At 42.0% G+C, this 24,615-nt stretch overlaps 2 protein-coding genes across 4 annotated transcripts in view; both read left to right on the top strand.

Annotated features, from left to right (window-relative positions):
• The window catches only part of MTOR (mechanistic target of rapamycin kinase), a 63,230-nt gene extending 53,897 nt beyond the window's left edge, over positions 1-9,333 (top strand). For all 3 annotated transcript variants that reach the window (XM_064397255.1, XM_064397253.1, XM_064397254.1), the window contains 15 exons: positions 430-612; positions 1,162-1,296; positions 1,583-1,757; positions 1,976-2,111; positions 2,758-2,905; positions 3,540-3,662; positions 4,102-4,184; positions 5,137-5,209; positions 5,721-5,795; positions 6,276-6,411; positions 6,716-6,781; positions 6,924-7,004; positions 7,276-7,356; positions 7,779-7,884; positions 8,364-9,333. In XM_064397255.1, the coding sequence (XP_064253325.1) occupies positions 430-612; positions 1,162-1,296; positions 1,583-1,757; positions 1,976-2,111; positions 2,758-2,905; positions 3,540-3,662; positions 4,102-4,184; positions 5,137-5,209; positions 5,721-5,795; positions 6,276-6,411; positions 6,716-6,781; positions 6,924-7,004; positions 7,276-7,356; positions 7,779-7,884; positions 8,364-8,379 (1,617 nt within the window). In that variant the 3' untranslated portion in view covers positions 8,380-9,333. The remainder of the gene's footprint in view (positions 1-429; positions 613-1,161; positions 1,297-1,582; positions 1,758-1,975; positions 2,112-2,757; positions 2,906-3,539; positions 3,663-4,101; positions 4,185-5,136; positions 5,210-5,720; positions 5,796-6,275; positions 6,412-6,715; positions 6,782-6,923; positions 7,005-7,275; positions 7,357-7,778; positions 7,885-8,363) is intronic.
• Positions 9,334-10,383: 1,050 nt separating this feature from the next.
• Positions 10,384-24,615, top strand: EXOSC10 (exosome component 10). Its single transcript, XM_064396847.1, has 25 exons — positions 10,384-10,544; positions 11,389-11,525; positions 11,934-12,057; positions 12,540-12,644; positions 13,026-13,191; positions 13,924-14,035; positions 14,308-14,383; positions 14,521-14,631; positions 15,058-15,201; positions 15,510-15,700; positions 16,388-16,544; positions 17,137-17,285; positions 17,560-17,610; positions 18,321-18,432; positions 19,062-19,112; positions 19,656-19,734; positions 19,901-20,022; positions 20,328-20,423; positions 21,053-21,127; positions 21,555-21,642; positions 21,767-21,840; positions 22,398-22,578; positions 23,045-23,106; positions 23,792-23,865; positions 24,427-24,615. Exons 1-25 carry the CDS (start codon positions 10,416-10,418, stop codon positions 24,455-24,457), a joined length of 2,697 nt encoding a protein of 898 aa, XP_064252917.1. The 5' UTR covers positions 10,384-10,415; the 3' UTR covers positions 24,458-24,615.

Raw genomic sequence — 24,615 nt, 5'->3', positions numbered from 1 at the left:
ATTTTACAGTAATTCACACACTGAGTTTTTGTGTTTCCTTTTGAGAGAAGAAATACATGAAAAACATTTCTTCCATAAAGAGGTGGTTTTGCTTAATGGGAAGAAGAAACAAAACTTACTGAGCATAGCATAGAAAGAGTAATGTAATTAATTTGATAAAGATTTTTATGAATAAATGAAAAATAATGCTTTCAGGTCAAGCTGCACAAGCATGTAGAAAATTTCAAAGGTAACAAGGTGAGAAAAGCCTGGTTAGCTTCTTACAGAAAAAATGTGCCATCACTATGGTAGTTCTTGTGGCTCCCTCTGGCTTTCAGGAACAAATATTTCATAACATTAGAGAAGAAAGGTGTTTTGCAATTTTAAGTCAGGACCCAGTCCCAGGGATTTCTTTAGACATTTAATCTTTTTTTTTCTGTCCTAAAACAGGTGAGTGAAGAGCTAATCCGTGTGGCCATCCTATGGCATGAGATGTGGCATGAAGGGTTGGAAGAAGCATCTCGTCTGTATTTTGGAGAACGAAATGTAAAGGGAATGTTTGAGGTGCTGGAACCACTTCATGCAATGATGGAGCGAGGGCCTCAGACTTTAAAGGAGACATCCTTCAATCAGGTATCAGCAAATGTCCAAGAGGCTGTTCTTCAGGAACAGGCTGTTCTTCAGGACAGCCACCTGCCCCAGATGTGTTACAAGAACCTTTGCCATTTAAGACAAAAAGTTAATCTTTTAGGACTCATTATGTTAGTAGCAGATTTCAATATTGACATTTATCTTCAGATTTATGTCATTTTTGGTGACTATAAGAGGCCATGGTAGTCCAAATTGCCAGTGACTGCTCTGCTGTTAATTACTCTGCTTTGTTCACAGTAAGCACTAGCACAGATAACAGAGAATTCACTGAGCTTGTAAGCCTGATCTTAAAGGGTGATTCTAAGCATTCAGTTCCTCCTATAATGAAGTCTACTTGTGAGCAGTGTTGTTTGATAAATTCAGTGCAGATCTTGGATCCAGGAGTTTCTGGATCTGCTATAAAAATGTGAGGTCAAGTATTTGTGGTGCAATTTGAAAAGAGACTCTGATGCTCTTTGTAGGTGTTAAGTGGTCTCCACCTGCTACACTACAGTGTGTTGAAATTCATTTTTCTGTTGTTTTAACCCCTAGGCCTATGGCAGAGATCTCATGGAAGCTCAAGAGTGGTGCAGGAAGTATATGAAATCAGGAAATGTCAAAGACCTAACTCAGGCTTGGGATCTCTATTACCACGTGTTCCGACGTATCTCAAAGCAGCTGCCACAGGTGAGGAGGGAGATTCAGATCTTTTGTGGGCCTTACAGTACAAGTTGTCAATACCAGCCTTTGCTTTATGTTTTCTGATTATTCAAAATGTACTAATTAGACATTCTGGAAATAACTGCATAAGGTTTGCTGCAAATTTGGTGTTTGTGCAGCACTTCCTGCAAGTACCTGAAGTATTGGTCATGGCCTGAACTGTTTTAGGTCCCTTGACAGCATGAACTCTTCAGATGCTTCTGTGAGATTGAACTGAAATTCTAAGGGGTTGTATTTCTTTTGGTTTTGTTAGCTCACTTCTTTGGAGCTACAGTACGTGTCACCAAAACTCCTGATGTGCCGGGATCTGGAATTGGCAGTGCCAGGAACGTACGATCCCAACCAGCCCATTATACGCATTCAGTCCATCGCACCCTCGCTGCAGGTCATCACCTCCAAGCAGCGGCCCAGGAAGCTGACATTAATGGGTAAGAGAGAGCAGTTTCCACCTTGCTATTCCAGTATTTCAACAGTTATTGCTCTTGGTCCAACTATTTATTTACCTGGTAAAACCTCTACAACCTTTCTTTTCAGGTGAAGTTTTTCTTAATCAGTCTGCCACGCTTTCCAGTTTTGTGTACATGTGTGTTTACTCTTGTCTGTTTATACAATGAGAATAAACTTTTGTGCACTAATTCTTTTGCAGGAAGCAATGGGCATGAGTTTGTGTTCCTTCTGAAAGGTCACGAAGACCTTCGCCAAGATGAAAGAGTGATGCAGCTTTTTGGGTTGGTCAACACTCTGTTAGCAAATGACCCAACTTCTCTTCGTAAAAACCTCAGGTGTGTGCTCTGCATAATCACTGAAACTCCTTACACAGGTGCAGCTTTGCAAGTAAACCTTGGCACAAGCAGTGGTTTTGGGAAGAAATGGCAAATCTTGGAACTAAGTTAATTAAAAAGAAAACCAGCATTCATAGAATTCAAACATGGAGGAGATGTGTCAGAGGAGATTGTTATTTTATTTAATTGAAGTCCTATCTTGTAAATTGTTATGGTCTTTGAAGCAATGCCTATTTCAATTTACTTTGAGCACTGCCTTAGAAGCCTGAGAATGGGTTTTTGCCAAAGATTTTTATTATAGTCACTAAATAGCTTGGTGAAGAGTCACTGAGTGCAATTCTGCAGTGTCTTTCAAGCAAGAACACATCAAATATCATATGCAAATAACAGATCATTGTGGGTGACATAACATGTACCTTCTGAAAGCAGCCTTTCAGTGAAAACCACATAAACTTTCAGCTTGTCTGTAGATTACCTGTCAACAATCTGTGCAAAATGGCTGTTTAAAGTCTGTTTGAAAAGACAAGCAGAGCAGCTGTTGACAATTTGGACCAGAATCAGATTGAACAGTAGTTGTTTTAAGCATCTCAGATATTAAGTTACAATGTACAACAATTTGAGCTGCGATTCTCCATTTTTCCCATAGCATCCAGAGATATGCTGTTATCCCACTGTCTACAAATTCAGGCTTAATTGGCTGGGTGCCCCACTGTGACACACTGCACGCCCTCATCCGAGACTACCGAGAGAAGAAAAAGATCCTGCTCAACATTGAGCATCGCATCATGCTGAGGGTAAGGGCCCAAGCTGGCAGAGGTTTTGGTCCATTCTTTAGGACACCAGTGTCTTAGTGAAGGAAAATGGTGCAAGGCTTCTTCCTCTGCCTCTTTTCTGGTTGTTACAATGAATAAAAAATATTAGATAAGAGTTAGTGACCACAAGTTGTTGCCATTTGGTAAGTGATATGTGTTGGGAATTCTGCATGAGTGTGATGTGTCTCATACAAGGTGCTGTGCTGCTGGCATTATAGACACTGTGTCTAAGCAGCAGCACCAAAATTGGACAGATTGGAGAAACTGAACACTACTAGAAATTTTGAAATTTCCTGCCAAAAAGAGGGCGTTTGCCTGCCCAGAAGACTTATTTGGATAATGGTTTTTGAAAAATACTTACCTGTGCAGTTTTTTAGTTAAACAGGGTTGTGGGCTACTGACTTTGTGGATACTAAATCATTGCCATCCCATTTAAAAACAATTCTTCACTGTTGTGTGATTATCTCATTGTGTTTGAAATATAATGGTCAGTCTACAAATAATTCTAGTATAAACTTGATATGAAATTATTTATGATTACTGTGTTTCTCACAGTACAACCAGAAGCTACTGGAGGTGGCTTTTTAATTTGCTGCATGTCACTTCTGAATTCCAGATGGCTCCAGACTATGACCACCTGACTCTGATGCAGAAAGTAGAAGTATTTGAACATGCTGTCAATAACACAGCTGGGGATGACCTTGCCAAACTGCTGTGGTTGAAAAGTCCCAGCTCAGAGGTGAGTGCAACACAAGTACTGGCAAACAGCAGAGTCTGTAATTATCTCCTCTGCAGAATGAGTGAGAGATGGAGATTATTTATTCTAAACCCCAGCTGAATCACTGCAGAACATGTATCCACACATGTATCCTCACATGAGGGGCCTTATAAGGCTCAGAGCACAAGTGAAGTGTACAAGATTATGTGGAGATTTTAGTCTCCATATACTCTGCAGGGGAGAGAAAAGCAGAAGCCCCAGAATATATTCTCTTAATGACTTAGACATCTAATTCAAGGGCACAGGGTGTTTGAACCCCCTGAAACTTACAGAGTACTGAATCTAAGCATATCACACTTCTGCTTTGTGCAAAATGCAAATAGTTAATTGCTCAATTACAATACAAACTGAAACATGTAACATACCTGCCTGGCTTTTTCTCTTTTGTCTCCGCTTGTAGGTGTGGTTTGACAGAAGAACAAACTACACCCGTTCACTAGCTGTGATGTCAATGGTTGGGTACATTTTGGGCCTTGGGGACAGGTAAATAAAGCTGTAAAGGTTTCTTATTTAATAGCACAGATTGTGAAGGCCTATCAGGTCATTCCTGAATCTGTTCTTGTGATAACATCTTCCATTGTGGTCACTGCTGAGTTGTAGTGATACCATCTTTCAGGTCTTAATTATGCTGTTATTTTCAGCACTGCAGGTATGAGATGCAGTTTGTGTATCTTGAGTACAAGTAAGACCTTCTTCCTTTTTGAAATGAATACATATGGAACTAACTTAAGGACCACAAGTTCTAATTTTGCCCTTTCACAGAATAGGAAATCTTTCTCCATCCATTTTATTAACAATAGAACTTCCAAAATACTTTTAAAGACAATGTATATTGGATTTAAAATCTGTATTGCAAAAACAGCTAAACCCTTAAATGTTTTAATAACAAGAGCTCTTATTTCTGGACTTTAAAGTCTCTAGCATGAAGTTATAAGCCTTTGAAAATTGATTTAAAACAAAAGTGGAAGATGTAAGTATGAATACAGCACTGTAGTTTTGGTAGTCTGGATTGATTTTCTTCTGTATTGGTGGTAAAACAGTTTGTGTTACTTCAAGTGCAGCATAATGCATTACATTTTTCTACACTAAAAAAAAAGAAAAAGCATAAAACAGGTGGAAAATTTTATCCTAATTGAAAAATGAACATTCATAAACATTCATATCCAAGAAATGTACTGATCATTCGTGTCCAGGAGGTTATTTATCTTCCAAGATGAGAAGATCTCTTACTTGTGAGAAGTAATTACAAAACAGACTGTCAGGAAGGTTTCTTGTTCATCCTGAGATTGAAGATCTCAGATAAGCAAGCTGCCACTGGCTGTTCTTGTTCATGAAGATAAATACATTTTCAGACTGGAGCTGATGTGATCTACTTTGGGTTTTTGTAATGGTTTGTCACCAATGGTCTGTTTTTTCTCCCACTCCTCCACCAAAGACACCCTTCCAATCTGATGTTAGACAGACTGAGTGGAAAGATCCTGCATATCGACTTTGGGGACTGTTTTGAGGTAAGTCTTTGTATTTGGACATGACATTTTCAGTAATATTTCACATTTTCTGGTGAACAGGAATTAATCTATAAGCCAGGACAAACTGACCTTGGAGTCTGATCCTGGGCAAACCCTTTGGCTCTCTTTTGAGCCACCCTTTATCCATCTACAGGCAGGATGAAAATAAATAATCCCCACAACATGCTTATCTCAGAAGCACGTTGTGGGGATTAGCTGACCACTGGAACAAACAAAGAAGTGTTAACATCACTTCCATGAAATTTCTTGGAGCAATTTAAGCTGCTGATAGGCAGTCTGTGTCGTTGGGCCCATGGTTGAGTTTTCCCTTTGTTATCAAGTTTATCATCAAGCTTCTCCGAGTAATTTGTGAAAACTGAGGAACATAAAGCTGTGACTTTATTTCCAATTTGGAATAAAATCTTCAAGATTGTAGCAAAAAAGATACTTAATAACTTTTAAAAAGTAAATTAGCTATTAATTTACTTGTTCTCCATCATCATGTGTTTAGGTTGCAATGACAAGAGAAAAGTTCCCTGAGAAGATTCCATTTAGATTAACAAGGATGCTGACAAATGCTATGGAGGTAAGAATTCCTTCTGATTTGGAGGGGACTGTTCCTAGGGAAAATGGCAACCATTTCTCAGTTTCTCTTGTTGTGGCTAAACTTCATCACTCCTTAAGAACCCGAGGTGTTAATATTTCAGCTTCATTTTCTGTGAGTTAAAACATCTCCTGTGATATCTGTGGTACATTACAGTGGAAAGCAATTTTTTAGTTAGAAAATAAACTTACCCTGAAATTTCTCGAATTTCTTAGACCTTCCTTAGTTTCCCCATTTCAAATAACTGTTTTTATCAACCAGACACAGTCAGTTGCATGGTATTTTACAAAGATCATCCTCATGGAGAAGAGAGCTTCTTAGTTTGTAATTAATGCATGTCTTGTTCTCTTAATGAACAAAGCATAGAGAACTCCAGTTCAAAACTACTTCCTGCTCCCTGAGTGTTGGGGCTGTACTTGCAGAGTGAACAAAGCAGTTGATTCACTTCTTTTTCTTCCAAAGGTGACAGGCCTGGATGGGAACTACAGAATCACGTGTCATACAGTGATGGAAGTGCTGCGTGAACACAAGGACAGTGTCATGGCTGTGCTGGAAGCCTTTGTGTATGATCCCCTACTGAATTGGAGACTGATGGACAGTAAGTGATTCTGATAAAATAGTGACAGCAAGGAATATGCATACAAGAAATCCAGAAGCCTGAAATCCAGTGTCTTTTCAAACAATCTGATCAAACTGTTAGTTTGCATGTGCTATTTCTGTGCACACAGTTTTAGGGATTTTAATATGAAATTACAGCAGTGATCAGGAGATGGAAATTATTTTCAGGTGACATCAAATCTGGAGAAGGAGAAAGGCAACCAAATCTGTATTGTTTGTGGACAAATTTGCTCTGAAACACTGAAACTCCAGTTCATCCTTTCCAACTCCTTGTTTTCTTGCAGCAAATACAAAGGGCAATAAGCGCTCACGAACAAGAACAGACTCCTACTCAACCAGTCAGTCAGTAGGTGAGTAGAAAAGATGATAGATGTCACAAATATGCTTTTCAAAGTAGCTGATTAGCAGTCTTGCTAATGTTTCCAGAAGAATATTTCAGCTGCTTTTCAGCTTCACATTTATGCTTTTGTGTTTTCATGTTGTTTTCAATAGAAATGTTGGACAGTGTGGAATTGGGTGAGACGTCCCATAAAAAAACTGGAACCACAGTGCCTGAATCCATCCATTCCTTCAGTGAGTTTCATTATTGTTTCTATACTGATCCAGAAACTGTTCTTAGATCAGAAAATTTCATCATGATCCAAATGCAATTATATGAGATGGGACAGATACAGTCTCTTGTCAGCATAAAAGTGATCAGTGTTGTCAACTCCCACAAAGAGTTGCATCTGTAGAAAATGCATCTAGGTTTGCTCTCAAAATAGTATTTGGAAAGGACACATCTAACAAATGCTTTTATTGTTCAGATGAAGTGCTTATTGTGTGTCCTACTTCTCTCTTTTAGTAGGGGATGGTCTGGTGAAGCCAGAAGCTCTAAATAAGAAGGCAATTCAGATCATCAACAGGGTTCGAGATAAGCTCACCGGTGAGTGTTTACTTGTGTTTATACCAAAGAAACTTAAAAGCTGATGGATCAGCACTATCCTTAGTGTTAGTATTTTGTATTAAACCTTTAATTTAACATATTCTGATTAAGTGGATGATGCCATTTTCCTGGTTTTGTCCATAACCTAAGTACTTTGCCTGTATTTAGATACAAATAAGTCTGATTTGAAAAGTACAGAGGTGTTTGTAACTACAGACTTCATATTTTGCTTGTGTTAGCTTGTTAGTAGAAGTTGAATTTCTACTGTCCTGGCTTCATCGTTTGCAGCATTTAGTTGCAAAATTTTACACTTTTAAAGTTTATAAGATACTACTCCCCACCTGCCAGATAATGTACTTGAAGGGATTAGGACCAGGATTTGTGACTCCTTTCGTGGTTTTTTCCATCCTTTAATTTCAAAGGTCGAGACTTCTCTCATGATGAAACTCTCGATGTACCCACACAAGTAGAACTGCTCATTAAACAAGCAACTTCCCATGAGAACCTGTGCCAGTGCTACATTGGATGGTGAGTTTGTCACTCAGCTAACCTGGTAAAACTCTTCTGGAATATTCTGGGCAGGGAACTGCTAAAGAGAACCTCACTTGAGCAGTTTATTGTAGGAGCCATACCACATACTGCATCTGATCTGGTAGATTCTGCAAGCTCATGGCAATGCCACAGACAGTCTCTAGGAAATTTGCTGTTATAAGTAGTGACAAGGATTTTACATTTTAAATGTTTGAAATAAAGAATGTGGTGGTCAGTGCTTTCAGCTACACTGAAGGATAAAACAAAGATGCTTGAGTGTCATTTTGAGACTTAGATAACTTAGAACTATGCTTAAGGAAATAGATCTCTTTCCTGTTAATGTTTAAAAGTGATAAAGATCACCTGGCAACTTTACCTGTGCTCAAGTGGTGCCTAGTCTGTATGGAATCTCAGTCTTTCTCAGTGTTGTCTTTCTGAAACTACATACATTACTACAATATCTTTATTTTCTTTAGGTGTCCTTTCTGGTAACAGGAGATTCCAGAGTATGCACAGCCTTTTATTCTGGAGGCTTTTCACTCCGAACTTGCTCTTCTACAAACACAAACGTTGGACTGAAATACAGCCTTTGTCAAATATTTTTAAATGTAAATGAAAAGAGTTATTGTATATTAAAAGTTGGTGTAAGCCAATGTATAGCTGCTGTTGGAAAAACAAGCTGTCTGAAACAAAACACTTGATTTGGGTTTCCAGGACAGTGAAGACTGATTGTACCACAGATGTCTATGGTTCCACTTTGTCTTTGGGGAACTGGAGATCCATTGAAAATAACTATACGGGTTTTCACTCACTTTGCAATGTAACTAAGTAACTTGCAGATTAATTATTGCCCTGGTCATTCCTGTTGATGTGGGTGCAGTGAGCTAAATGTGCAGGAGGCTTCATCTAGGTTTGGGGGGAGCTGCATAACTGGAAAGAAGAAGCAGAATTTTACCATTGTTTCCTCCTGTACCTTGTTTTCAAACTTGATTCTTGCCCCAAAATTGGAAATTTATCTATCTGCTCATTACACTAGTTCAGGATTTGTGTTTCTGACTAGATCAGGGTTTTGAGCACATCCAAGATTTGAAAACCTTGAGCCTGAGCAAAGTCAGGGTGCCTCTGTGCAGAGTGATTGGTGGCAAACTGGATGCAGGGTACAAATAAATACCACTTAGGAGCCTCCTGCAGTGACTGGGTTAAACAGCAGTGTTGGGAAATAACTAGGGAAAGTTAGGGTTTGGCACAGGAGGCAGATGAGGGGGGAGAACTGGTTGTAACTTGAAACAGAAAATAATGGTTATTAAACATGAGGTTGAAGGTGAAGTTATGATTTATGAATTAAAAATGTTAAAAACAATGCACAAAATACAACAGAGTAGCCATGTTTAGATGCCATGTTGTATTTGCATATTTTTGTGCCAATAAATTACATCAAAATGTAAACACTTTGGCTGTGTTCTTGTTTATTCCTAAGTCTTTCTTAGGCAGGGACAGGGAAGCAGATTACAATTTTTTTTAAGGTTCCTGTTGCCATTGGTTTGTCTTTTTGTGCATCAGTTCGGGTCATTGGCTTTATTTCCCTTCTGACAGCAGCTGAATGAAGTCTGCCAGTTGTACACAAACTGTGACCATGCAACCCCTAAATTTTTGTTTTCTAGAAGATGTGATGCCATCTGTGTGATAAGAACATCGGCTTCCTTGGGCTCAGGGTCACGGCCACAGTTCCAGGCACAGCATGGATCCTTGGATGGGATTCCCTGGGCTTCCCCAGCTGCTTGTGCAAATGCTGCACTCCAAAAATGGGAAATGGGGAGGTGGCAGTCACAAGTTTGGGTGTTGGCCCTTGCCCTTTTCTGGGCATTGGTGTGGCTATCAAGGGGACTGGGCACCACGATATAAGATTATTAAGCCCCTAGAGTGTAGAAAGAAGGGAAACAAAGATGGGGAAGAGGAGCCACTGAGGGTGCTTGGTCTGTTCAGCCTGGAGGAGACTGAGGGGAAACTGATGGCAGTCTGTGCCTCCCTCTTGAGGGGAAGAGCATGGGCACGCATTGATCTTTGCTCTGTGGTGAGCAGGGACAGGACCCAGGGGAGGCTGGAGCTGTCTCAGGTGACTTTTAGGGTGGATATCAGGAAAAGGTTCTTCAGGGGCACTGAACAGGCTCCCCAGGGAAGGGTCTCTGCCCAAGGCTGCCAGAGCTCCGGGAGCATTTGCACAACATTCAGGTACAAGGTGCGATTGTCGGGGCGTCCTGTGCACGGCCAAGAGCTGATCATCCCTGTGGGTCCCTTCGCACTCAGGACGGGTGGGTGTTTGCGGTGGAAAAGGCCGCGCACAAGCGCAGCCGGGCGGCCCTCACGGCTCCCCTCACAGCCCCTTCACGGCTCCCCTCATGCCTCCCTCACGGCTCCCTCCCCACACAGCGCCTGTCCTGCCCCGCGCTGCCGCTGGGGGCGCCCCGCTGTGCGCCTCTCCCCGTTCCGGCCGGCAGCGCCGCGTTCTCGCGATAGCACCGCGTGTCAACATGGCGGCGGCCGGCCGTGAGGGGAGCCCGGTGGGGCAGGCGGGCAGCTCCGGCGCGCCCGCCGACACCGAAGGAACTAGCGCCATGTCGGCCTTGCCCGGGTTCGACAGCCCCGATGCCTTCGTCAAGGTGCGGTCGGAGAGGGGCAGGGAGGGCGGGCGGGGCACTACCGCTCCCGGCGTGCCGTGTGCGCTCGGGCCATGCCGGGAGCTGTAGTTCTGTGCCGCGGGGGCCGCGTGGGGATCCCAGCCGGAGCGGGTGGCACCCGTAGGGTGTCCCCAGTGCGAGAAGGAGGGTGTGGGTCCGACCGGCGGGTGCGGGGGCCACAGAGACCTGTTACCGGCCTGGGTCGGGCCCTGGCCGTGTCAGCCCCCGGGGATTCCTGGAAATGCCGAGGAATCGGGACCCTCGTGAGGGCTTGTCGCCATGAGAACTGCCCCTGGCCTTATAAATCGTCAGCCCCCGTGTGTTTTACCTATGCACGATGCTGATTCCGGAGAGGGAATGGCTGCCAGATCCCAAATAGGAAGTGTTGCAGGGATTTGGGGTGTTTTGTTAGAGTAATAAAGTAGTTGCCTGCGTTCCTGCTGATTTAGAACTGATGAATATTCTGAGTGGGAAGGCTCCCACAAGGATCATCCAGGAGTCCAGCTCCCTGCACAGACAGCCCTACAACCCCACCTTGTGCCTGAGAGGATTGTCCTGGTGCTCCTGGAGCTCTGGCAGCCTTGGGGCCATGACCATTCCCTGGGGAGCCTGTTCAGTGCCTGATCACTGGCTTTTAGACTTCCATTATTTAAAGCTGTCTAAGTAACTCTGTGAAGTTACACCTGGTGAAAAGCCTCACAATACACACATTAGAACCACGCAGTTCCAACCAGCCAGGCAAAGTGCGTTTCTATCAAAGAATACCCTGAGAGTAAACAGAAACAAAATGCTGCCAGAATGCTGATAATGTGTTGCTCTTGCACAGTACGCTCTGGGCACAGTGGTGGCTGCAACAAAGGCATCCAACGGGCTCCCCCAGCCTGGAGACGAGTACGATTTCTACTGCAGCTTCCCGGGGTTCCGTGCCTACTGCAGCACGCAGAGCGACCGCCTGCTCCGCTGGTAAGGGCCCTCTGCAGCTCTGGGCTGCTGCTCGTGCCTGTCAGTCCAGCATCTAGCCCCTTCTGAATCAAACTTGCCGTGGTAAAAAGGTGGTTTGTTTCACACATCTGCTCCTCTAGCACTTGGCAGCTTAAAGAGGGCATTTCCTTATAATTGCCATGAAGAGCTGTGCAGAGAGGAGCAGCTGATGCTGAACACAGGCTGTCCATTTTAAAACCCATGTTTGTGAGAAAATAATTCTAACACTTCACTACTGTATAGGTGCTTTTTCTATTTACTGCTCATGGGACATCTATAATTTGATTTCTTTTCATACTTTGAAGTGTAGGAAGTGTAAAAGCATTGGATGTTTTAGTGTTTAGGTAGCCTGCTTTCAGATTGCTGACAGCTGTGCTGTTCTCTTGCAAGCATGAGCCAGGTGATGCAGTACCATGGCTGCCGGAGCCTCATGAAAGATTCCAGCAAAGTGACAGGGCTGGAAGACAAATTTGACATGCTGGTTGACTCCAATGATGTCATTCTTGAAAGAGTGGTAAGCACATTATTTCTGGATGTGGTTCTTAAAAAGTGTTCTCTTGCCACAAGTTTTCTTTTTTTGTTCCAAAAACTTTAGTGGCACAGCTTCCACAATTAGTCACTATTTCCTCAATTTTATGTATTTCCTTTTTATTTTAAAAACCCTTCCAAATGCTAGGCCAGAGATCAGAGCAGCTAAGGTAGGTGGGCCAAGGGGTGGGGAGGTAATATGGGATGTGTGAGGAAACTAAATGCAGTTTGACATAAAATCCTCACAGCCTGAGAACATGTCTGTACATTTGAGAGTGTTCTGAAGAAACTCCTCCCACCCCTGATCTTCAACATATTCCTCCCATGTTTCTCTGTCTTGAGTTGCACAGAATTTGGGGGAGATGGCTATGGAGGTACCTACCTACATGACTTTCTTTACTCAGTCTGACTAGAGTGTCTGAGGGTGGTGATTTAACAGGTGCTTCACATTGTTTTTCTGGATTTTAGAGTATTTTGTTGGATGAAGCAGCAGGAGTGAATAGAAACCAGCAGCCAGTCCTGCCAGCTGGGTTGCAGCCCCCACAGATGATTGTTTCCAGCTGGAACCGTAAGGTGAGGCCCCCATGCTCAGTTTGGCTGTTAGCTCAGCTGTTCTCCCAGCCATTGCACTACCAGTTCTCCAGTGCAGCTGAGTAGTTAAATGTTCCCTCATGTTTTTTCACACATTCTAAGTACCTCTCTCTTTTTCTATTCATTCAAACTTGGTTCTGAAATCTTTGTGCTTTCAATTGCCATTTCAGTTTCACATGCTCAACAGCCTTTCCTGTGCTTATAAATTCAGGATCTTGAGTCCCAACTTTTTTTCCTTGTTGAAAAAAGTTACTCAATTTTAAATGTGGGGTATAACTCCTGTGAATGTTGGATCAGACTGAGGAAAAGAATGTCTGGTAAGTCATGTTGGTTTTACCTCTGTTTTTGTTTTTTTTTTAATAGGCAGGAGAATTCCACAAAAGAACTCAGTCTGAAACATTCCGACTGCTTCATGCCAAGAATATTTCTCGACCACAGCTTAAGTTTCGTGAAAAGATTGACAATTCCAACACTCCCTTTGTACCTAAAATTTTTATCAAACCAAATGCTTTGAAGCCTTTGCCTGAAGGTAAGGGGTTTATTTTTTGGGAGGGTAGTTTGTTGCAAGTATTTGACACAAACCTGTCCTCACTGTCTGGAGGAGAAATCACAGACTATAAAAACAAATTGCAGGAGATGTTGAACGTTTGGGTGTAGTGATCTTGGTGACACTGGTTGTTTCCATATCTGCAATGTCAGGGTAGGTCAGCAAACAGCATCTTCTTGCTGGTATACAGCAAATAATCTGTTCCAAACAGATAATCTGCTGCTGCTTTTTACCACCTGGAACATACATGAGAGTCACTTTTGCATGAGAAGTCTTGACTAGTCTAGTTGGCTTTACAGATGTTCTTTCAGATGAGTGAGCTGCAGTAGGTGTGTGTACCTTTGGTTTTGGTGCTTTATCAAAGCTGCTGGTAACACCCTGTCTCAGTAACACATTCTGCTGCTGCCAGTTCATCTGTACTCTGCACTGATGCAGTTGTACTTTCAGTAACCGGGAATGATTGACAAGTTTTTCTGAAGGTTTTTCAATTTCCATCCCAGCTTTTGAGCCAAAACCACCTTGTGTCTTCCTAAAACCAGCCAAGTAACTGAGTTGTTATTTCAGGTACAAAATGCCAGCAAAAGCAGCAGCACTAAATTGTTAAGATTTTTGATACTTTGTAAACTCTTGTGGTGGGTGGAGGGGGAGAACGCAGTAGGCTGAGAACATGTTTTGTGGGGGACCTAGTCCAGTTATTCCATATTGGTTGTTCAGCCCTCACAAAAAGTGGACGGCAGAGAAAGGAGCGCCCTGAGGACTTGGATGTGCCAGCTGCTTTGGCAGACTTCATACATCAGCAGAGGACGCAGAAAACTGAGCAAGACATGTAAGAAACTAACCTGACAGCAAGGTGCTTGGAGTCCCCTGGGTGAACCTGTGTCACATTGTGCTGATGCTCATCATGTGTAACAGTTCTGCATGTGTTTGTGTCCACACTACATTGTATGTGATTTGCTTTAGACCTCTGCAGTTACATTAAACATCTGCTTAAAAAGAGACAGAATATGGGAACTACCATAGCTCTCAAAGCCTCTGTGCTTTGTCCTCATAAAGAGGACTGGAGTTTAGTCTGTGCTTGTCTCTTCCTAATTTCCACAGGTTTGCTCACCCTTACCAGTATGAACTGGAGCATTTTTCTCCACCAGATGAAGTTCTCAAGAAACCTGAACTCCAGGTTGGTGCCCACTTTAATTTTAAACTACAGATGCAGTACATTTAAAGCCATACATGACACATTTCAGGTTTGAGGGTGGAGGTTGGGATTGGGAGTTGACAGTGAACATACCATGCCTAACTCATTTGCTCTGCCAGATGTACAGGCCCATTGAGGAAACACCCTGCCATTTTATCACCACACTGGATGAGTTGGTAGAACTAAATGAAAAGCTTATGACTTGCAAAGAATTTGCCTTGGACTTAGAGGTAACTCATTTGTGTTTTATATTTAGAAGTTACACATGTACTTTTAGGAGCTAGGAGACCATTATATTCTTCTGATGGGGGTGGGGGGGTGGTTTTCTCCTGGTTTTTGTACTCCCCAACATGAAAAGACAGTTCCTGACCCCTGATCTGATATTATCTATAAGGTTGAATTAAACAGTGTCAGTACTAGAAGTTTTCCAATGGCAGGGCTGCCTGCACACTTCTTAGTGAATTTGATCTTCTTTCAATTAATCCTGATTTTTTTAATGTCATCTTAGTCACTGCAAAGAGAAAATTTGCTCATCCAGTGTCTTTTTTTCCTCAAAGAATCCTTGTTGTTCTTCCTTCCCTCATTTAGAATGCGATTTGTTTTATAGTATTGTTTCTGTAATGAATCCTAGCTTACATCTCTCTTTCCTGTTTCAGCACCACTCCTACAGGAGCTTCCTCGGCTTCACATGTCTGATGCAGATTTCCACCCGAACAGAAGACTTCATTATTGATACGTTGGAACTGCGCAGTGACATGAACATCCTCAATGAGACCTTCACAGACCCTGCAATTGTGAAGGTCAGCTGCAAAATTCACCAGATTTTTAAAAAATTATTGTTGTTTTAGTTTAAATTTTCTTATAGTCAAAATCACACTGTGTGCTCGGTCTTGATCACTTGATTCTCCTTTCACTATCATTTGTTCAGGAGCCTGTTTCCTTGATGTTAGTAGTGAATTGCTTGCCAGATGCACTTATTTAGCAGTTCTATACTTAACAGTAAAAAACAGAGAAAAGAAGTCTAGACACATGAGTATGAAAGCACAGCACTACCAGCCTGGAATAGAAATGTTCTTTGTATCATTCCCAAATTTTTGTGCTTTTCAAGGTCCTTCATGGTGCTGATTCAGACGTGGAGTGGCTGCAAAGAGACTTCGGTCTGTACTTGGTGAATGTGTTTGATACTCACCAAGCTGCTCGTCTCCTCAATCTTGGCAGACATTCTTTGGATCACTTGCTGAAGCTGTACTGCAATGTAGATGCTGACAAGAAGTACCAGCTGGCTGACTGGAGAATACGGTAAAAACTGACCCTTAAAGGGGCTGGAGCTCAAGGCTGCACTTCTTGTTTCATTGCTAGAGCTTCTACTTGCAGGACTCACAGTTACGGGTTAGTCTCAACGTGGATGAGCACAGCATTTACCTGGCTGTGCCCAAAGCTTTTGAGTGTTACATTTTTCCATGGTTTTTTTTAGAAAATGAGTTATTTTTGGAAAGATGTGCAGAGATGAAGTAATGAAAATCTGGAAGCCCACTTCTTAGGAACAGTTCTTAATAACTACAGTGTTACAGAAGACAGTATTTGCTCCTCTAATGCCCCCACAAAAACATGTAATCACCTGTGCAAAGCAGAGCAGATGGTGTTGGAGCAGTGATCTTGACTATGCAGGTGCACCCTGCACACCACAGTGATCTCAAGTCTACTTTTGTAGGTTCTGCAGAGAGAAGACATGTGACAAATACCATAGGAAGCAGTTCTGCCGTGTGACTTAGCTACACAGTAGTCCTGCTCTCCAGCACACGAACAAGAATGTGAATTGGAGAGTGCACAGCATTTTACTGCTGTTCCCTAACCAATCCTTCACTATGAAAGCAGATTTTCCAAGCTAGTTCTTGGCATGTCTCATATTCATTTTGCCTTAAGAGAAAAGTAACAGTTTGGCATGACAGCTGAAGTATGTTGGTGTAATTCTGGCTCTTTTTCTAGCCCTTTGCCAGAAGAAATGATCCGGTATGCCCGTGATGACACTCACTACTTGCTCTACATCTATGATAAAGTGAGGGAGTTGCTGTGGGAGAGAGGGAAGGAGCAGCCCACACAGCTGCAGGTTGTGTGGCAGCGCAGCAGGGACATCTGCCTGAAGGTAAAGCTTCACCTGCTTTGATTACCTGGATCAGAGTATGGGATTAGGAGAAAAGGTCCTTTGCCTATTCTATGTCTTTTTGTGTGTCTGAAAACATCTGTATATACTCTGACTCAGTCATGTGCAGTCACTTCCACTAGCTATGGTCCTTGGATTCAGATTCCTTCCTGCTCTTTTTTTGAATGCTAGTATTCCTTGGCCTCACAATACACTCAGGTGTGTCTTTTCTAAGAGAGATGTTACATTTCTGGTTCTGCTGGGTATTCCTAGAAGTTCAAAGCCTCACTGGAGCTGCATTCATAGACAACTATATTGTGCCTGTGGAAAACACTGTCTATGAAAGTAGGCTTTGTGTGATGTAGTAAAGCTTGACGGTAGTAAAGCTGCTCCTGGATTTGATGAGGGTGGATTTCCCCTGACAATGGATGAGATGTGTGTTTTTCAGGAGCAGGCTCCTACCAATAATTTAGGACAAAAAGCTCAAATACTCATTGTACCAGAGTGAATTTAGTCCCCTGATGTCTGTATGAGATTCTGTGTCTGAGGGAGGCAAAACAGAAAGCTCATAAGTGCTTCTTTTTTTCCTATCCAGAAATACATCAAGCCCCTCTTTACAGATGAGTCCTACCTTGATCTCTACAGGAGGCAGAAAAAACACCTTGATACCCAGCAGCTGGCAGCATTTAGGCTGCTGTTTGCATGGAGAGACAAGATAGCACGTCAAGAGGATGAGAGCACAGGGTAGGAAGTCTTTTGTTATGGACACTGACTTAATGCTTTAGTTAATCTCTTGGATTATACATACCCCTTCCACCCCTGAGATGGGACTACTCTGTTACCTCTAGAAATTACTGTACTACATCAGGCTGCTTGTTACACAGAAGTTCTGTTTCTTTTCTTTTTAAATAATTTCATTGTCTCAGACCTTGTAATGGGGGCAGAGTTGTGTCCTTTGTAGGTGTTGTTAATTGTTTTTAACATTCTGTTACATTCATACCACCTCTTTGTGTTGTAGGTATGTGCTACCAAATCATATGCTGTTGAAGATCGCAGAGGAGCTGCCCAAGTAAGTTTTGTTCACACTGAAGGAGTCTTACTTGATCTTAATATCCAGCAAGTTACTTCCAAGTGTGTAATTACTTCTGCAGTTGGTCCCTTCCTTCCAGCTGTCAGTACTGCTTTTCTCTATAGTTGTTCAGTTTGGAAGAGAAATAAATAGCAGTACTCCTTTAGAAGGCTCGAGAGGTCTGGGATACATCACTTGGATTGTGTTGCACTAAACCACATTCCTTTGCATTGCTCTGAGATTCTTTCACTTTTACAGGGCAAGAGAGGGGTGAGTGCCCCCAAAACTTACTTGGATTTTTATTACAGTTCCTAAGGGAGTGGGGAGGGCAAGGGACAGATCCCTTAAAACACCCAATTTATACAATATTTTCCTCAGCATTTGGCACTCATCACCTAACAACCATATTGAGAATAAAAAAAATACATCTTTAAAGGCAGGTGTGCTGCCTGGCTCAGCTTTCATAGGTGAATACTGAATGAAATGATGATGAGGACAGACAGATCACATAAGTGAAAGGAGAGCTGACTTGGTGGCTTCTCATCTGCACAAGCCTGGTGCAGAATTTCATCACAGAGATTAATCTGATTTGTCTTGCTCTGTCAGTCAGGATAGTGGTTATATCCTTTGAATTGCACATCCTTTGAATGCAAATGCCCAACATACCAGCCGTAAATACAGCACACTGAATTTTGCTCCTCTCTCTCCAGAGAATCCCAGGGTATCATTGCTTGCTGTAACCCTGTCCCACCACTTGTTCGCCAGCAGATTAATGAATTGCATCTGCTCATTCAGCAGGCCCGAGAGATGCCTCTTCTCAAGGTAGGGTAGCTTGTACCACACAGGACACTAATCACTGGCATTCCCTAAGCCAGGCCTGGAGCTGATGGTGACCTGTGATGATGTGTATGCTGAAGTGTGCTTTTTGAACACTGAATTTTGTAGTAGAGCAGAAAGATGTGTTGTAACTTCTTGCCTGTCTGCTGTGTAATGGCTTACACACAGTGTAGTTTCCTGGAAAACTGGAGCAGTAAACAAACAGACACTCCTTGAACAGAATGCAGTTTATACTGTACATCACATTTGCCTGTGTGAGGAATTTGTGCACCTTGTGGAATTTGCTGGCCATGTAAATGGACTCATAAATATTTTACAGCTATGGTGAGGCAAAAGAACCAACCTAGGTGTAAGAAGTTAATTAGTTAAAATATATCAGCAGCATGTTGATATTAATACAACTTTCATCTGTAGTGAAAAAAACATATGTGAGCAAGAATGTGCCCTCTCTGTGTGAGGTGTTTGAATGTATAGCCAAGTGCAAACACTGCAGGAGGAGAAGAAAGTAATTTTATTAACCTAACTTTTAATAAATGTGATAAAAACATTGATAAGGTGGCCAGCCTAGAAGAAACAGGGCTTTTAAGTGACTTAACCTTTCTCTCCCATTCTAGTCAGAGATTACTTCAGCAGTCAGGAAGAGAGCACCTCTACCCAGCCCTGAGGTATTTGCATTGTATTTTTACCTAGTGTCTTAAGCCTTAAACTTGGAAACAAATGTATCAAAATTCTACCTGCTAGTAAATTGCTTCTCTTATTCATTTTACAAGTTTTTCTGCTTTAGCTTAATGGTATTATCTGTGCCAGATTCAAAATATTACCTGTTGTTAACTGATATTTTGCAAACCACCATAAAGCAGCACTTAAGGTTTCAGCAGCAAACGCTCTGGCTGCTGGACAGTTTCATGTATGTTGGAATATATTGACTGAGCTGTAAGAAGAGAGGTTTCAGATAAGTTTCTTAGGCTGACTCGTTCTCTCTTGTCATGTACATGAAGAACAGCATCTCATTAGCTCATGGGTGTTTGCACAGGGAGCCTTTTGATGCCACATGCAATGTGCTCTGGCACATGAGCTACACTAAGAATATTCCATCTCTGAATTTCATCCCTTTTTTTTTTGAATTTTCATTAAAGTGTCTCTGCAGTATGTGAAAATAATAGATTATTAGTGCATCAATGGTGTTTATAATTTGAATCTCTCTGCAGAAGCTGGAGAATGCCCTGTTTGGACCACATGACAGTTCACGGATTCCTATGGATGGTTTTCAGAATAACTCTGCCTTGGGTAATTTAGAGATAACCTAAAAGCCATGCTAATAATGCAGTGATGGAGCTTTGACATGGGGAGAATAAGCAGTCCTGAAAAAACTTTCAGGGCAGCCTCATGACACAAAAGAGCAGTAAAATACACAAGACTCTTAATAAAAAAAATTTGTCTCCTTTTCATGCAGACCCTGCACTGGTTTTGGAAGATGTTTGCCTCTTTTCAGACAGTGACAGGACAATGGATATTCAAGATAGTCAGCCAGAGTCAACGTGTCTTGTTGCTACTACCACTGTCAGCATATTCAGTGTAAGCAGTATGTTTGTGACAGTGTCAATATTGAAATACTAGAAAACAGACTTAATGATCTGATAAAACTGTGTGGAAGTGTTGAAAGAAATAAGGTGGGAATGCATGAAAACTGACTTTTGACAAGCATAAAGCCTAACCAAGACAACTGGGTGAGGAAGCCAGCAAGGTTACCTCCATGTCTCTGGAGGGTCACTGCTCTCAGGAGGATTTCAGAGTGAGAAGCAGCATGGCGTGAAATGGCAGTAGCCAAACAAAAAGAATATTCGTGTTAATATTTCTTCCTTTTTTTCTTTTCTTTTAAGGAATGTGATGAAAATGAAGGAAATAAGAGGACTTTAACAACTGCACAGCGGAAAGCTCAGCTAATAATGGAGTCCTTTGAAAATCCATTTAAAATGGTAAAAGCTCCCAACAGTGGGATTCAAATTACCCAGTGCAGAGGATGCCCTGAGCTGGGCATCCAGGCATGTCAGAAAGGCTTGACAGGGCATCAGCTGCTGCTCTCTGACTGGAATCAAGGGATTGTCCTTGCAAAGACACATGTGTGAACTTGTTTTCAAAACACATTTAAATACCTCTTGGATACAAGTCTTTCTGCATAGTAAACAGACCATTCACCATGGGTTTTTAATCTAGTTTTAGGTTTTTCAGGTTTTTCATCTGTCCTTTGTGGCTAGGATTAGTAAGCTGATTCTACTCTTGTAATTAATCAGAAGAGCAATAGAATGCTGTTACACGTTTGGAGTGGTAAATTACCAGAAAATAATACCAGAATTTTTTCTGGTGTGCAGTTGATGGTTGGTCTGTTGGGGGTGTTTTGGTTTTGTGGGGAGCGGCTTTTAGTTGTTTTTTTTTTTTCTTTAGTGTTTCTCCTGGTAGTAGCTGTGGTGACTTCTTTTTTGCCACAAGGTTTTGTATCTGTAGAATATTTCTTCAGATGAACTCACTGATTTACAACAAGTAGCATTTTAGCAATGAGCTGAATGTCACATGCTGTTTAAAGCAAATTTTTTTTTCCTCTCTACAGTATCTACCTCCAGAGGAGAATTCTGCCTATGTCTCACAATCTGCAAAGTTTGACCCATCATCAAAAATTTATGAAGTAAGACTGGTGCTAAAATTTCCTGCCAAGTAGTACAAAAGAAAGAAATAAGTAGTTTATTTTCCATTGGGAGCCTCAGCAATATAGATTTTTTTTCTCTCCTTGGATACTTCTTGGGAAACTTAACATGTTTCTGTGACATTCGTATCATTTGAAGAACCAGGGATTGGAGACCTGCTGTGTAGTCCCTGTCTATCAAAGCTGAAAACTCTACTGGAAGTGTGTGCATTTGTTTTTGAGGCTTGTTTGTAGCTTTGAACTTTTAAAGCATTTGGTTTTTTTCACATGGTGCAGCAGATCTTAATCTCTTTTACAGTTGAATTTATCTTTTGTACTCTTAATGAACACCAGCATGTGTTAGCAAGTTTATAAACAACTTCATAAAACTTTAAAGAAAGTGTTTCCAGGTAATATTTTTTCATTGCAGATCAGCAATCGATGGAAGTTGATGAGTCAGGCACCAGTGCAGAAGAAGTCCAAGAATGAAACCAATAAGAAAGCAGCCCAGCAGTCAGGTACAGCCATTCTTCCCTTCCTTGCTGTCTCTTCAGACTTGATACAAGCTGCTTTGCTTGCTTTTTCTAAGCCCCTGGCTAACTTACTCCTGCTTTTTACAGTAATACTTGTTTGTCTCCATAGCTGCCCATGTCCAGACACAACAGTTGCATAAAAAGGCAGCAGAAAACATTGTATCTATTCGTCAGCAAGCCATGGTATGTCACAGAATTCCTCCCTCCAGCCAATGCTCATCTTGACTGATATAATTCAGAATGAAACTCTGAGCCCTGTAACTGAAATACCTGAATGAGAGTGTTTTGATAATAGTCTTTCTGGTGCTGCCCCAGTGTAACAGCAGGCTCCTGCTAATTGTGCTGTGCACATCAGCACATCCCTGCATGTGTCCAGCAGGGATGTTTTCTGCTGATGCACTGCTACTCCTCCCTTCCTTTAAGGCTCCTCAGTTGTTCTGCATAGGTTCCCCCAAATATGCCAGTGGGGCCAAAGCAGATCTCAGCTTCCCATATCCTGTGAAATGACAGTTTAGCTTTTTATAGAAGTTCCTACTGTGAGGTTAAAAAAAAATTAAATAGCAGTTTAGGCCCCAGGAAGAGTACAGAGATTTCTCCCCATGCTATTATTGCCAAAGGCAAGAGCAGTCACTGAAGCCTGGCTCCATGGGGCAGTTAATTTGCCCAATTAGATGTTTCATTCTCCTTTCTTCAACTTATTCTTTTTTTTATTATTATTATTCTGTGGGTTGCTTTCATAGCAGGAGCAAGCTAATAGGAAGAAGGAGAGAGACACAAGTGAAGCAGGAGCAGAAACAGGAGCAGAGTTGCCAACACAGGAAAAGAAACGGCAGAAGAAATCCCAGCAACCAGAGGAGCTGGAAGCACTAAGGCAGTTTACCCCCTTTGATTACAGCAATTCCAGCTTCAAAGTGTTTGCAGGTAAGATCTGATCCCTTGCTAGAGTGCTGCACACTGTGGAAATGTTACCAGCTGAGCCTTGAGAAGGCTGTGTGAGTGTGGGTGCCAGTGCAGTACAGACTGTTACAACGTGCTTACCTTAGAGTGGGGAAATAGTTCAAGAAATTGACTTGAGGAATGTACACTTGAGTATTCCTTTTCTCATTTGGAAACAAAATCCTGAAACAATTGGCCAAGTGGGTTGTAGGTTTGGATTTTGTTTCTTTTCTCTTATCTGTTTAATTGGAGCCAGGAACTAAGAGGCAAAGGAGATTTGATTCCTTTGTAAAAAAGCAGCTATTCAAAAACATCTCCTGCCCTTAAAAGATTGTTCTGGATTTTACTGTGTGGGAGACTGTAGTGAAACCTCCATATCATCAGAGGAACACTGTGGAATGCATTGTTCTTTATAGCAAATTTTAGTAACAGCTTCTCTCCTTTCTCTTAGGAGGCAGCAAAGCAAAACAGTCACCACAATTTGATCCTGCCAAGCAAGCTTACACAGGCAAGGTATGGACCTGTCATGAAAGGAGGAACAGAAGTGTGGGCAGCTGTATGTACCCAGCCAGGGGCTCTCTGGGAGGGCACATGATATTTTGTGCATCTGCAGAATGTTCCCTAACAGCTGCTGAGATGCAGCTTCCAATCCCAAGTTCATGCTTTGTATATTATTTCTTCCCATTCAGGAGGAGCTTCCTTGGAGTCCCTCAGACTCTCTTGTTGTTTCCCACCTATTCATACGTTGCTCACACCTGTGCCTCTATACATCACAAGCATGTCATTTGGACCACAGCAAACCACCACAAATTCCAGTTCCAAGTTAAATTCTCAAAAATCCCAGGCATTCCAGTGGTTCCAGGACATTGTGTCAGCTTTGTGTGTTGCTCATGTACCCCTCCAAGTACTGTTGTTAGGAACAGTCTCAGCTCAGAGAATTTTACTTAACTTATTGCTAATTGAGATTGAAAAGAAGAAAAAACCCATAAACAATCAAACCATGGCTGCCTGATGAGCAGACACAATGTTTTGTGCTGCCTTTTAATGCATATTTAGGGAAGTCTGACCAGCACAGCGAAGTCAATGAGCAGAGTTCTGTGAAATTAGAAAGATCTGGCAGCACATGAATGTCATGGAATATACTTGGGAAGAGCCTCACTATGATGGTGTTTATTTGTTTGTTTGTTTCTGTGTGCAGAAATTTGCTGGAGCTAACAAACTTCAACAGTCTGGAAACCGGAGCATGTCCTACCTGATGGGGAAAGCTGAAAGGTGTGGTTTTAGCCTGCTCTCATCCAGTGGAGTGTTTGCACACCCCTGCCCCAGAACCATGGGCAGACCGTAGCTGTTGTCCTCTACTGCTGGGGAGCTTTAGCATGTGTTTAATGGAAGAGGTTGCATCACACCCTGACGGCAGTTTAAAGGACAAAAAAAAAGGAAAAAATCCCCAATAATTTAGGATTAATGCAAAGACAAGTCTGGGTGGAAGGTTTGAAATGCTGAGGTAAAAGTTTGTGTTAAAGGGTGTGGGAGTTACTTTCTTTGATCAGAGATAGGTGGAAGTGGAGAACATCTGCCTAGCTTGGGAGGAGTAAGAGCACTGCCAAGTGTGAACATTCTTGTTCTGATAGATACTTAGTGTTCAGCTTACAGGGTCTGAGAATTGTGTGTTACTTAGTCATAAAATAGCAACACTACCCAAGGGCAGCGTTGGAGGGAGAAGGGTGCTCTCTGCCTCAGGACCCTCTCTTGATAGAATCATTGTAACATGGTTAGGTTTCAATCTTGAGTGAATTTGGCAAGAATTAAAGTGTTTGTTAAATTCTTTTGCAGGGGTTCCACGCACCACTGGCCAAAGAGATAATCTTTGTTACAGGACCTGTGGGAGTTGCTGCTGAATGAAACAGTAGTTAGAAGTGTTGCCACCATGAGAAAGCAAACGCCGGTCATTGATCAGTTTTTGTACAGGAAAGTTTTTAAAACCATTAAATCCTTTTTTTCCAAAAGGAAAAACATCTTAAA

The sequence above is a fragment of the Passer domesticus genome, chromosome 22, assembly GCF_036417665.1.
Source record: "Passer domesticus isolate bPasDom1 chromosome 22, bPasDom1.hap1, whole genome shotgun sequence".
NCBI lineage: Eukaryota > Metazoa > Chordata > Aves > Passeriformes > Passeridae > Passer > Passer domesticus.
This window is presented reverse-complemented; position numbering and strand designations above follow the sequence as displayed.